Source organism: Hyalella azteca, unplaced genomic scaffold (assembly GCF_000764305.2).
Source record: "Hyalella azteca isolate HAZT.00-mixed unplaced genomic scaffold, Hazt_2.0.2 contig7253, whole genome shotgun sequence".
Taxonomy (NCBI): Eukaryota; Metazoa; Arthropoda; class Malacostraca; order Amphipoda; family Hyalellidae; genus Hyalella; species Hyalella azteca.
In genome coordinates, this window is record NW_025937381.1 from 259,813 (window position 1) to 273,516 (window position 13,704).

General features: G+C 36.8%; 1 protein-coding gene across 2 annotated transcripts; it reads left to right on the forward strand.

Annotated features, from left to right (window-relative positions):
• Window positions 1-660: 660 nt before the first annotated feature.
• On the forward strand, window positions 661-10,659 carry LOC108664300 (PRKC apoptosis WT1 regulator protein). 2 transcript variants are annotated; one of them, XM_018150868.2, is made up of 7 exons: window positions 661-1,013; window positions 5,044-5,197; window positions 6,511-6,610; window positions 6,952-7,106; window positions 7,388-7,504; window positions 7,941-8,022; window positions 8,879-10,659. In XM_018150868.2, the coding sequence occupies exons 1-7, from the start codon at window positions 902-904 to the stop codon at window positions 9,173-9,175; spliced, it is 1,017 nt and encodes a 338-aa protein (XP_018006357.1). In that variant the 5' UTR covers window positions 661-901; the 3' UTR covers window positions 9,176-10,659. The 2 variants fall into 2 exon arrangements, with proteins under 2 accessions (XP_018006357.1, XP_018006358.1); XM_018150869.2 differs by having other exon boundaries at window positions 5,047-5,197.
• The last annotated feature ends 3,045 nt before the right edge of the window (window positions 10,660-13,704 follow it).

A 13,704-nucleotide genomic window follows, 5' to 3' on the forward strand; every position in this document is an offset into this window, starting at 1 on the left:
AGGGACCTGATTGATGTATATACGTAATTATACACACGGTTTATCCAAAGTCCGCGTAGGATGACTATAATTTGAAACAAGAACCAACACCAGGGGCCACGTCTGTAGACTGAAAAAAACTGCGCTGCAACTTATCTACGCGACAACATTTCGTCTCGCTTCGAATCACCGACATGTGCATGGGTCAACCTTATACTAGTTCAACCACGAACATTTGTATCCGCGATAGTTTCTTTCAGTATCATTTGAGATAAAAATAATGGGTAGATAGCTAGAGGTCAGCATAGCCCAAGTCCACAGTGCGATTCATATACCTTCCCGAGCGTAACGCAGCCGGGCATCTTCACGGCTTTTTACACAAAGCGCCCACCACAACAGCGCAGTTCAGTCACAGGCCGGAGCGCATACAGACCGGAGCACAACTAGCCGGAGCGCAGCAGGCCCTACCGCAACAGCTACTCCTGACCTAACCTAACCCAACCTGCGCCGCCTGTTGCGGTAGGGCCTGTTGCGCTCCGGCCAGTTGTGCTCCGGCGCTGTGGAGCAGTGGCTGTGTTGTGCAAAGCGGATTTACTGTTAGCCGGAGTTACCCACAGCTCATTGATCTGAGTCTATGTGTAGATATTGCATGCTGATGGTTGGCGTTGGGCCCAGGGCCTGTTTACGAGTCAATTTTGTTACCCACGGCTGCGCTCCCAAAATAGTGTTGTAGGCAAGTTCTCTTAGTAACATTTTCGGCATGGGTCATTCATACAGTAAACAAACCTTAAACCATATTACAGAGGGCTGTTCCCTCACTTCCATCTTAAGTACCATCACTACCATGTAAATCGGTTTATGCAACCATTCGTGGGCTCGTTCATACCCTATATCAGGAAGCGCATAATTAGTTCGGTTCAACATGGCTTCTAGCTCTGTTAGTCAAGATGACATAGAACTTGACCAAGAAATGACAACTCGTAGGTCAAGACTGCGAATGGCGAGAGCTCGCAACTTCAACCCTACAAGAACTGGTATGTGGTATGAGTATGAGCCTATGAGGTAGAGTCAGTTTAGCCACTAATGTGGTATATAATTGTCCCTATTATTATAGTATATTCTAAACCCAATATATATTTAGTTTCACTGTTTATTTTCAGAGGTTGAGGGCAGAAATGTGCCACTTTTTTGTAATGCTTACCAGAGAAATTAGTCAATGCTCAATGGCCATTGCAACTAAGCAACAGCCAAATTGACTGTCTCTTAGCAATGAGCATCATAGCAGGACCATTTTTACAACACTTCTATTTAACTTGTTGTTTGTCTGCCAGACTCAGACTGCCACAAATCTTGTAATCAAAATTTAACCTTTTACCGCCCAAATTTCTGGCCCTTGGGACAAAAATTGTAAATTCCACTTTTTTGGTTTTTAGTCTCACCTTGAGGCTGACATTCTGACCTATCCAACGGTACCAAAATCATCTCTAGGGTAAACGCGGTATATTCCGACATCGTAGGTAATTCCGTCACCTCTCCAGCTTTTCCTTTATATTAAGCTTTGTTTTAGTTCCATGCGTTCATTGATGGTTGAAATGGTGACGTCATACAATTGCGTGTTGAAATACTGCAAAAACACTAGGTCTTGGCCATCTAGTGGGAAAATATTGAGATCCAAAGAGAGACAATGCATGCCACTTGCCACGTGGTGAGATCATCGAAAAATGTGTCAAATTTGACAGTTGACATGGCTCTACCAAATAGTGAATAACTGTTTTTATAGGAATAATATTATGGTTTGAGACTTTTAAATACGTCTGTGAATAGATTAGGAATCCTTTAAGTAAACTTGTATTTGCTGATTTCAAGTCGTAAATAAATTAATAGATGATTAAGTTGAGTGATGGATTTAGACCCATCAAAACTAATTCCGACACAACTTGAATTGGACACACACAGATCGTTCCAAGCTTTGTACAAAAATGGAAATTTGCTTAATTAAAAGCCTAATAGCTGTTAATTAAAACGTAATTAAGTAGTGTTCAATATTCGTTAGTGTTCTAATTCAAAGCTGTGTTGTATCCCAATACAGCGAACGGAATTCGAACACGTGGATGTCGGCAATACGTATCAGTTAAATTTGAAGCGCTGACGCAATACGACTCACCACGTGTCAAATATTGCCACACAAAGTGACGGAATATAGGGATTTGGTAGGTTTCCATTCTAAAGGCTTTTTAATAAATATGGCAACAGTTTGTGACGTTTCATCGTTGCTGACGCGTAGTGAAGTGTTTTGAGAGTCATGTGAAGGCAACAAAACTTACGTAACGCATACGGTTTTTTTTTATAGTTTTTCATTTCTCGATGCGTCCTTAATGTGTCGGAATATACCGCGTTTACCCTACGTTGATTTATGCCTTAATGACAGTTCGTGAAAGCCAAAAGGGTTAGAGGTGGGGGAGCCGGGAGTTCTTTCACATTTAATATAGGTGAAAATTACCGGCCGGGTACATAAATAGACGACCTGAAGATGCTGATCTTTAGTTACCCGACTGCTGTCATGTGGGATGGTGTTCATGCAGTCGTTCCCATGGTCCCACCTTCATAGACTGAATTTCAGCTGCAGTAACGTATAGTCAGTAGTCTTGTAATCCAAGCCACCTTGAATGCCTATTTTGAGGCGCTCGGGACTTTGCCACGCTCTACTGAACATTCACACTTATTGTCAGTTGTCACTGGCTCACTGCAAAGCAATCTCCTAGAGTTTTTAAGCTACAGCAATGAAAAATATACAATTCAATTTGCAAATAAAAGATCTAGAGATTGGTTGTAGCTTTTTGTCAATTTTGTTATAGTTTTAAAAATATTTAAAAAAGGGGGTGGGGATTTGAAAGGGTAGGGGGGAAAAATCAAATTTTTTTCAAAAATTGCCCACCTCTTGACCTCTCCCATAAAATTTAGAATTTCGAAAAACAGCAAGGACCAATCAATAGATATGGTCCTTATGCATCGAATGATATGCGTCTCGATGTTGTAGCTTCTAGATAGAGGAGATAGATTTCTACAGTACCCTCTTTTTAGTGGTTTTCTAAAAATTTCATTTTCTTTCACTTTTTTTGAAAAATTCACATGAACAAAAAAAGTCTTAGATTTATCTTTTCATATGTGTACCAAGTTTATAAGTGATCCGTCCGTAAATAACCGAAATAAAATTTCCACAAGAAATTGGAAATTGAAATTGGAAATTGGAAATTTTATTTTGGTTATTTACAGACAGATAACTTTGAAACTTGGTACACTTATGTAAAAAATAAATCTAAGACTTTTATATTCATGTGAATTTTTCAAAAAAATGAAAGAAAACGTGAAATGATTAGAAAACCGATGGTTTTTTAAAGGCAACTAACCGCAACTTGAAAGTCCGATTTGGCGGTAAATGGTTAATACACTTCTAATTATCCTATCAATCTGAAATTTTGCACACTTGTGTAAAGTTGGAGACAATGCATGAATCAAATGTCAAAATAAATGATTTACAAATAAAAAAAAATTTCAATATTAAATAAATTTATTAAATTCAATATTATTAAAAAAAATAATTTTTTCAGCTACAAATCTTATAACAGATATTTGACACACTTCTACCTGTCTAATAGATCTGAAATTTTGCACACTTGTGTGAAGTCAGAGGCAATGCATGAATCAATTAACAGAAGAAATAATAAAAGAAAAATTTTATATATTAAAAAAAATTTTATTTTAAAAATATTGAAAAATTAATTTTTTAATATTAAAAAATTAAATGAGAAATTCATTTTACATCTGTTAGATTGGAGACACTGGATTCTTTGGAAATGTTGTCTCTAAAAAGTAATTTTTAAATGTATATTATTACTACTAGACTGACTGAGCATGAGGGCATGAGTTATAGTCTTCTAGAACTGGGAACCTACTTGCACATCAACCTCATTCTGCTTATCTGCTCTATGTTTTCATGCCAAGCAGTGCAACACCTCTGTATCACAATAACATCCACTCACCCATCCGCAGACATATGTACTCAACAAGCGCAAACATATCTCAACACTCTATCACAATGGCTCACACTGAACAGACTCAAGGTTGCTCCTAGCAAATCCACAAACACATTAATGACCAGCCACACAAAGGAGCACCAATACAGAAAGCTCCTTTCCTCTTTAAATAGTAAATAGATAGGCTGTTTACTAGCATTAATTTCATGTCTTATATATTTATTTTCTGTTTTAAAACCTAACGGTGCATTTCACTTTACTAATTGATTGTATTTTTGTTTCTAGGACTGCACTGAACTTCTTCTGAACTGAATTTTGTGTTATGAACTGATGATGGAGCTGGACTCCAAAACATTTTGTCTTATAAAGATATGGTCAATTTTTGTGGTATTATCTTTGCTTTTAAATTCCTGGTTAACTTACAATTTAAGCAAACATGTGATTTTAGTAGGACCATTTTTGTCTCATTCACAGGTTTATGCCAGATTTTTCAGTTTGATTTACCAATGCTTGAAGTGTACACAGTAGAATTACCGTATGCAGAAGCAGGAACTGGGAAGCCATTGATCAAAGAATAAGCTAAAACAACAATTCACTCACCCACATGGCATTTTTTAATAATGAAAAAGAAAAAAAAATTATATATTTTTGCCTGCCATTTTGTAAAAAAACTGAGAAATCTTGTTTTTTCTCACAATTTCTAGATGAATTTTCCTATGTACTTTGAAATCAGTTTCTAGTTTCTACAAGCCAGTTAACTTGAGTCTCATGCTTAAAATAAAGGTTCTACAGTCTATCATCCTGGAGAGATAAATGTCTTGACTTCAAAATGTTTAATTCAATATCCTGTTTAAATGTTCTTAAATTTGCTTGTCCAATTCCATTTTGATAAACTTCTGAAATTTAAAGCATTTACTCATTGACAGTTTGAGAAACATTGTACATTGCCATTGCGCATCAATGTAGCCTGAATCATTGCTAATGATTAATTATTATAAGCATGATGATGATTTAATGATAATGACTTTAGCAGGTGGTGGAGGTGATGATGGAGATGATGCTGATGCTGAGTCAGTGGTAGGAGCACCATGGGTGACAGTTGGAGCTTTGCAGTCTGGCAGCCGTTCCACAGAGCAAGACATCAGTCCCAAACCTCTGAATCGGCTCAAAGAAAAAAGGGCAAGGTAAGTAATAAAGGGTAATAAGTGATTATTTAAATTAGTAAAAATATCTAAATTATAGAGATAATGTAATGTTTTACTGTTAATAGAAGCTAAATATTTGTCAAAATTGATGCTTTGTTCAATGCCTAATTTTTAATTTGATATTTATTTACTCTAACTGCATTTGGTTTGCAGAAAAATGTCCTTCATTTCCAATAACCTCAGTAAAAAAATAATTACAAATTTCACAGCCTTGTCTGTTTAAACACTCTTCAACTGAAATCTATTCTTGATGTTGGATCAATAAAGTTTCAGCTGTTTTTATCTATAATGATAATATAGTAGCCTAGTAGGTTATTTGGCAAACAACATATAAACTTTTGGAACAAAGTGGATAGCTCCGCCACGTTTTGGCAGGGAAGTCTCCTCTTGCCTGACAAACGATAGCACTGTTCTATGAGCTAAGAGGCTGAGAGGTACTCCAGCTTTCCCCTGCACTCATGTGTCTCATTTCATGTAGTTTTTGTAATGGTAGGCAATGAACTTGCAGACAAATGAGACAATGAGTTCAAAAAATTATTGGAACAAATAAAATTCCAGAAAAATACCTGCAATGAAGTTTTATCATCAGTGTTGACAGTAAGAATCCATCAACATTTGGCAGGAGGCTTATTCTCAGGCACACACGTGCTACAGTGTACATGAATAATGTTAATCACCTGATCATTGGGTAGAATTACCTTAATGTAAAGCGGTCAGTTGTTGTATACAGAAATGGCTCAGCTTGAGTCCAAAAATTTTGTCATACCATTTGAAAAAAATTTTTAAATGGTTTTGATATCTCAATTTTGCTTTTGAAGACTGCATTTGATAGGAAACAATCCATATTAATTCCTGGTAAAACAATCACAGTGTTAGTGAGAGTGAAGGAAGCTAAAAAATAATTAGCATGATAAAGTTCAGAAATCATTCCATCGGAGGTTGTAGCGTTACTTGAAAATCTGAGGCAATTAGGGTTAATGGATTAATGTCAGGGTGTTTAAAAATTTGATTTTTAAATGTTTTTCTTTTCCCTAAATCATCAAAAGCTAACATTTTATATTCTTTTGGAGTTGTATTATATTAGTAACTGATTCAAGTGTTACTTGAATCTTGGTTTACTAGAACAGGAAAAAGAGTCTGGGACAAAACCCAGTCATTAGAATAAATTCTTAACTCGTGGAATGAACTGACTCATCACATCAATAATTTGTCTGCTTCCATTTGTCATGCACCTGAGATAAGAGTCTGATCAATAACTCTTCAGACTGAATTTAGCTCATAATTTATTGCAGACCTGGAGCGAGTGCTAAGACTAAAGCACAGCCTCGTGACCGCCGCAAGCTGCGTGAGAAGAGGCGTAGCTGTGGTGTTGTGCATGTGCCCTCAACTGAGGTGAGCTCCAGCCCCAATGCTGAGCTGATTTTATGCAAAATTACCTGAAACGAAATTAAGTGTTTTATAAATAATGTTTTATTGTAACTTTCTTCTATTATCTTTGTTGGGCCGAACTATTTATGACCTAATCAAGTTTTAGTCATGGGTAATTCAATTGATGAATTAAGTGAATAATCCTAATGATTGGAGCAACAAGATTTTTTGCATTCAGCAGCTCCAGCAGCTGACCAATTGTAGTTCTAACCACAACCTTGCGAGTAAATAGGTTAAATTACAGGAATATATTAATAGTAGTTAGAGTCAAGTTCCATAGCAGTTGTGAAGGAAATTTCTTGTAGTCAACAGGTGGCAGCTCAGGGGAGCAGGCAACTGGCGGGAGTCCATCTGTGTCGCCAGAACGGCGTCCCCCTAGTGGGGGTCAGATAACTGTGGGGTCCTCTCCCCCTCCCCAGCACCCTGCCTGGCATGGTCGAGTCAAATCCAGGAACAGAAGGTTACAAATATTTCTTAATGGCTTATTTAGTTTTTTTTGCTACTTCATTTCAGAAATCAAAGGTTTTTTCTAACTGAATGACTTGAATGTTGGACTAAATCTTTCTGAACTATAATTAGATAACGTATTATTAATTCTTTGAAGGATTTCAAATTTCATTCTTAGCATTAATACGTTTAAGTAATGTATTTGTGAAGAATTATTTTATTTTAAACAAATCATTGTATTGCTTAGCTTAACTGAGCATGTAGATGTGGTAATTAAGTTTCCCTAATTTTTAGTGCGAGTGACTTAGAGGCTGACGATGAGGACAATGAGGATTATGACAGCCTCACAATGAGTGGTATTGCGCTGCCTCAGCTCCTGCCTGCTGCTACTGCACCTCCTCCTCACCACAGGTACTGGCTGCTCCGCTAGACCGCGGTTCCCACATTATGTATTATTTGCAACCAAATTAATATTTATTACCACCAATAAAGGACTACAATGAACTAACGTTGTTGGTTCGATAATTTGTGCTATGTTCATTCCTATAAATAATTTCAGCCAAATGTGAATTGAATCTATGTATTTCTTGTATTACCTACCACATTATCTTTCAAATACCTAGAAAGATACACACATTTTAATTCACTCATCAACAGACAATTTCATTCACCACTTATCTTCTATTGTCGCATTATTTTTCATTTTGAAGAAAAGTTGATCATCTGTTTTCATTTTGAAGAAGTTTTCATAGTTGAAAACTGCATAGTTTATGATGGCATTTATTCACACTGAGACTAGCGCAGCTACCATATTTTTTCCCATTGATTTCTTGCTGTGATGACATAGGAGCGTGCAACACGCGTCCAGCAGGGGAGAGCTGCAGCGTATGCAGCGCAACTCTGCCTCTTCCCTGGACGTTGCTTCAGAGGTAACAACTTATGTGGGGCTTTTGTTGAACATTATTAAAGTTTTCTCTACTTCTAAGGTAACAACTTATGAGGGGCTTTTGTTGAACATTATTAAAGTTTTCTCTACTTCTGAGGTAACAACTTATGTGGGGCTTTTGTTGAACATTATTAAAGTTTTCTCTACTTCTAAGGTAACAACTTATGAGGGTCTTTTGTTGTTATTAAAGTTTTCTCTACTTCTAAGGTAACAACTTATGAGGGGCTTTTGTTCTTGTTAAAGTTTTCTCTACTTCTGAGGTAACTTTTGCTGGTTTTTTCTTTTTCGTTGTTTGTAATGTGCGTGTTTTTGAGCTGCATGATTTCAAGGCCCTCAAATCAAGACGTTAAGAAATTATTTTATACTATTAGAGGCTGCTTTTAGTTGGTAACAACAACGTAACTATAGCCTTTACTAATTTTGACTCATATATCCAGAATACATGTTAAACATTCAGAGTTCCCAGACTCAATTTTAATTCAAAGTTCAACTATCCCCTATCCACTGCCGAATAATATTGATAATTCTGCGGCTATTTGTGCACTTTGGTGACATGAATGATGATTGAGTTAAAAAATACTTTTGATATTGGAATTAATTTGCTCTGGGCACTTGATCATATCATCCAGTAGCGTGCATTGAATTTTCACTGCTTCTCTACGCACCTATTACCATCCATACCTTGCTAGTAAGCTAGCTTTAGTACTCTATAGAGATTCAATATTTTCTGTTGAATTAATCTTGAAAAAAATGTATGCCTCTCTTTGTTAATGTTTTTTTCAAATATTGTTTGCATTGTTATTCTATCAGTCATCAATATTGCTCTACTTTATTCATAGCTGGAGGCTACACGACAGGAGAACAAACGCCTGCTCCTTATGCTGGCAGAACGGGACCAACGAATAGCTCAACTGCAGCGGCTCGTTGCCTCTTGTTCTCCCCACACTGTCACTTGCCAACCACAGCCCACTACTTGCCCTACTCAACCCGCCACCTACCCTACTCATCCCGCCTCCTACCCTACTCATCCCGCCTCCTACCTTATCCAACCCGCCACCGGCCAACCTCACAGTTCAACCAGCTCTGACCCCGCGAGTGCACTGAATGCAGCGTTTGAGTCGCTAATGACCGAGTGAGTGACTTGACCTGACTCAAAGAACTGCTTACACTTGATGTTAATAAATAAGGCTAGACTTATTTTGTTCAGCACCGCTCCTTATTATATCAATTCAGTGCTAACAGATGTTCTAAAAATGTGTAAATTTTTTTTCTTCAGAAAAACATCTTGCTGAGACTATTGCCCTCTCAATGTTTATCTGACCAATGATGCATTACTTTATAGGACTTATTTTTCTATTCGAAGTGTAGCGGATTATGGAATGGACGATATCATGTGCAATATCTGCACTTGCTGAGACAAATGATCGCGCTTTTGCAATATGGAAGCCTTCATTTAAGCTTCAGTTCAAAGCGGGGTTGAGAACAGAGCTATGTTCTTTAAAGGAAACAGTTTTGAAAATATTTTTTAAAGAAAATGGTTTTATCTGCAGAAAATACTTTAGTTCTATAAGGTAATTTGGTATTTGTGATAAGTAATATTAACTGCAGAGAAATCCATTTTTTTCATTATAGCTATTTGCTCAATTGATTTTTGATGGACCAAAGATGACTAATGTGGTTGTTACAAATCTGGTTACTTGGATTTTATTCTAATGAAATTTTATGATATAGTTGTTAGTGGAGTTGCTATTTCCTTTTTATTAAGAATCCGTTAAGTTGTGTCTTGTAAATGGAATATTCAGAAAAAGTGGTTACTCTTTTAGCGCCTGTAATTCCGTTAGATGTTCTGTTGTTAAATTAAAGACATGGTAAAAGTGTAATTTCGTAAAATATCACAAGTCGGATCAACGTGAGTATTACGTCGTGAGCGTTAAGCTGTGATAAGATTTGAAACTTGAATCTTGTAGTACCTTAATTTTAGGAAGCCCAAATGTGTTGTCTTCTATAATTTTGCGTCTATCAAGGAAAATGGCTCCGTAAAGCTGTTTTTATTGATAAGTATTTGCTTTACAAGAATTATTTCATCTCCATATTTCTACGAATTATGTGTAAATGCACCTTCGTCATGAGAACATATCGACTAATTATTTTTGATCATTACGCTTGTTATAAAATATCGGCTCCAAAATGAGCTCGCCTTTGTCAACCAAGCTCTGGGCACGAAGCTGGTCTAGTCTTTAGGTCTGAATTTTCTTTTTGGCTGTACTTCTGTTATTTAATACCGTTCATCTGATGTTCGGTATGGTGTTAATTTAGTTCATTGTTCTTCACTAAATTTTTGGCATGCAATCTAAAAGTCCTGAACTGAGGTAGTCTTAAGTCGTGATGAATAACAAATGAAATCTATGATGTACGTGATTCACTAGGACCATAGGGCATGCAGCTTTGATTTAGTGCAAGACTGCAAGATATTCCAAATTTTATTTTCAATTATTTATAATGCGGTTTAGATTTAAGTGGATATTTAATATAGTGCCGTCTAGTCAATATATCCAGAGAATTGAATGTATTCAATGTTACTACTTAAGACACTCGGGATCAGTTGAGCCTGTGCCTGGCAGTGCCGTATTAATGCCTATAAATACATGGTAATTATAAAAGAACCGAGACTTGGACACTGCGTCTGTTCATTAACTGGACCATATTCTAAGAAATGGCGAGATGTCGACATGGTGTTAGGGATGCCGAGATTTTTTTTGCGTTTCAGTAAAACCTTTCGTACAGAATCTCTTGGTACTGAATCGTAATGATGTTCTGGTGGAACACAATTAAGCTTCTTACAACTGGATTGATACCTACAGTAAATTGGGATGACAAAATTATACTTGTATTTGTTGGTAAATATAAACAAATTACTCAGTATTGATTCACAAGATGCCCTAACTATTGCAGTATTGCCGCGCAACTGATAAAAGTCGCTCGTTATTGTCCAGTCTCTGTGACATTGCTGTGTAGAACATTTCTGCTGCACTCTAAACGTTCTTATAGTCTTCGTATTAATGTGCTGTGACCTATCAATAGTTGTTAAGAACTCGAGCATTAATCTCGAGCTTGACACTTCGTCATCGGTGTCATTTCCGGCTGTCGATGCAAATCAGCTGATCAGCGAAATACAAGTTACGAGTTAATAACATTACGAGCTGAACGTAATGTCGTGTTAGAATTATTAGAAATTCTGATAGTGCTGTGTGAAGTTCATTTTATTTTTTGTTGGCACTCATTTTTTCCAACCGGGAGAAGATAAGATTACGTATAACAAGATAACGCAATATCGGTTTATAATCCAGAAACTGTATGAAAAGTTCCGGTTTCACTAACAAATTTCATTTGCATGCATCCATGCATTGGATCTCTTGGTCGTTAAACGCCTGTTCAGGCAGGCACGGTAGTGTAATAAGCACAAATAGAACCGAGCTGTAAAGATTTCTTGAGGCGTTAATATTAATTTCATGGGCTTGATTGAGCGATGCTGGTTGGTTGCTGGACAGGTAGGTTTCATTCCACTGAGTTATATTGCCGTTCTCTCTACCTACTCGCTATGTTATAATTACAAGGCGGCTGTTATCGGCTTTACTCAAATGCTTTAATGAGTAGAAGTTTTAGTGCACAATTTGAATTTGTGTTAATTTATTCAATTATTATCATGTAGTATTGTTGTGCAGATTTTGCCATGAAGCGGCTCATTCATTTCACAGCTACCGACGAATGTTTAATAAATGTTGTTTATAACTATTTCTTATAAAAATCATCTTGGAACGGATCTCGTCTACATCAGAAATATAATTTATGAAGACTACTATTCAGCACCTCTGCTTTACAATGAGAAAGCGATAGTTATTCATAGTTACGTTTAAAGCAGTTGTCATTCATTTTTTTCAGCGACGACATGCTATTCATTTCAGAGCAGCAAGCAAATGAATGGACCCTACGTCGAGGAAAATATTACGAAAGAATCACATGCAATTAAAAGATCGAGTATCAAATAATTTTATATTTGATTTCAGAAAGACTGTTTGTGTAACGACTCAAGGAGGTAACCGCAAGAACGATATGTAGCTTTACGAACCTCAATTATTAAGCTGCAAAAAGAAACAACAGTAAAAATATGAACACAACGTAGGGAAGTGTTTACCAAAATACGATAATGCTGCCTAATGAAAGCGACTCTTAATTTGAAACGTGGCTCTTGGAATGCCCAACTCGATTATGATAAGCAAGAAGTGCAATTGAAAAATAACATGTACATTCATAAAGAAAGTTGGATTAACGTCGTCGGAGATGCCATCATAAATTAAAGATATCTCGACCGTTTTCAGCCTCTCTGAACAGTTAAAAAGTCAAACTTTAAAACTAGCCAAATAAATTATGGTCGAAGGTTTTGAGTGACTGAAAACACTCAAAGTTACTCAGATTTTCGATGATGAACGTTAGATAAAATCGATCTACAGAACAAACAAACAAACCCCCCCCCCAAAAATCGCCTTGATACACTAACCAATACCACTTTAAAAGTAATCTATACAAACTCCTAAAAAAACAAGCAGGATTGAAGCCCTAATGACTAGGATAATAATTGCACAAAAGAAGCGAGAAAAAAATGGCTTCGGTTCAAACATAAGACTTTTCGTTGAATACGAGGCTAAGTATACGCGAAAAAGTCGAGTATTTCTTCTGAATATAACTCTTCGAATTGCGAGCATTTACCATTACAAACGAAAATCTTGCACATATTCTGATTCTAGCCTACTCGCTGTAATAAAAAGATGCCCAGAAAGATATGAATTTAGACATAAGTTTCACGCATAACTAACGCGTGTTGAATCAAGTTCTTCATCCAAGTCGATTACGTTTCGACGAGTTGGGATAAAACTAAAAAATTTAGCTAAGTTCATCTCAGTATTGACTTGAGAGGAGCCTGGCATACAGCGCTAGATCAGTAATATACATTTTGAAACAAAATATCTACGAAGAACATCCCAGCTCGGGGCCAGGCATGCCCGAGTATTGTGCCCAGGTCAGAGCAGAGTACTGAGCGCAGATCAGGGCAGAGTCTCAGTGGTTCAGGGTGGCCCAGTGGTTACAGTTCAGAGTACCAAGATTGGCGCAGAGAGGCGCGGGTTCGATCCCAGCTCTGTGCGCCAGTTTCTGGTCAGAATCGGCAAGGAGGCCGGGCGGTTAAGCACAGCAGAATTGTAGCAGTGAGTTGCTAGTTCGAGACCGCAAAATGCTGTGAATGTTCTGCGATGTTAAGAATCGGCGACAGGCCTACGGCCTAATAAACGCTGAAACCGCTATTATTATTATTAAGATGTAATCTTAATGATAACAAAAACTAAAACTTTGTTCTCTATTAAAGAACAAAATTATCAGGCTCGAACATTTCAATGAATTTTGTACTCTTACTCCGTAGAAGAAATATACTAAAAATTAGACTTAACATGAAAATAATACTTATGGAAACTGTATTAATAATATATAAAACAAATTATATTTGAAAACTAAATTTCCTTAAAAAGTCTATAAATTCCTCCGATCATCTGCTGCTCCCGACATTGCATAGCCATTGCACGGAGGATGGAAACTCTTGAATACATCACAATTAATT